At 35.1% G+C, this 1041-nt stretch overlaps 1 protein-coding gene across 1 annotated transcript in view; it reads left to right on the forward strand.

The window, feature by feature from the left end:
• Positions 1-348: 348 nt before the first annotated feature.
• Positions 349-1041, forward strand: part of LOC106103542 (inositol polyphosphate 1-phosphatase) — a 2168-nt gene continuing 1475 nt past the window's right edge. The window contains exon 1 of the mRNA XM_013283321.1: positions 349-955. Within this exon, the coding sequence (XP_013138775.1) occupies positions 514-955 (442 nt within the window). The 5' untranslated portion in view covers positions 349-513. The remainder of the gene's footprint in view (positions 956-1041) is intronic.

The raw sequence follows: 1041 nt of genomic DNA on the forward strand, positions 1-1041 counted from the left end.
CGTTTCTTTTAGAAAAAGTAAGAGCTCTCAAACGATATTTCTTTCCTTTCTATCACTCTCAAACGATTCTCTAGCGATTAACATAAAAAAGTAAAATAAACGAAGGCATGGGGGGCCAACTTCACGCTAAAAATTGAAATTGCTTTTACGGAGAAAGTAGGAAATCTCAAACGAAAGTTCCGTTCTCTCAAACCCCTTTCTAACGATTCTCAAACGATTTACTTAAAAATGTATAAAAAAATGAACATGAGGCGGCTAACTACACGGAGGTTTGAAATGGCAATGTCAATTTGCTAATAGAAATGTCAGCTGTCTGCAGCTGACAGCTGTCAGTTGTTTAGCAGACAGAGACAGAAAGATGTCAGATTCAAAGTAAATAGTGCATGTAATTATTGTTTAATTTAATTTGCCGTTACTTTAAACTAAATTTACCAGATCTGTTAATAGTATAGTATCTGCCTTTTTTTCTAAAATTAAAGCTACATCTAATTCTTTAAATAAATAAGATTTAAAATGTCGAGAGTTTTGGAAGCACTTATTAAGGCTTCGGAAAAAGCTGCTTGCATTGCCCGATCCTGTACTGAATCTACTGGGGATACATTACTGGTCGCAGAAAAAGGCGAAAATGATGCTAACGTCCGCTTTGAACGAGATTTTAAAACAATTGCAGATGTCTTGGCCCAGGAATGTGCTAAAGTTGAAATAGCCTCATATTTACCTGGGCTTGGGGAATATGTAAGAGGTGAAGAATGTAATGAAATTAATGGAGTTACTATCAGTATTCAGGAGTCCGAAGAAGAGACGGCCAAGTTACTGAGTTCTTTAATACCAATGTCAACTGCAAAACGAATGTCCAAAGCTGTTCATGATGAAATTAACTACACTGTATGTAACGATTTACCTGAAATACCTACATTAGATACAGATAGTTTAGGAGTATGGATTGATCCAATAGGTAAGTAACCTTATCTACAACACAGCAAAGCTTTACTGTTGCAATTTCTATAATTGTTTTTATTTATTATTAGATGCTACAGCTGA

This window comes from Papilio polytes, unplaced genomic scaffold (assembly GCF_000836215.1).
Source record: "Papilio polytes unplaced genomic scaffold, Ppol_1.0 DF823731.1, whole genome shotgun sequence".
In the NCBI taxonomy this organism is placed as follows: Eukaryota; Metazoa; Arthropoda; class Insecta; order Lepidoptera; family Papilionidae; genus Papilio; species Papilio polytes.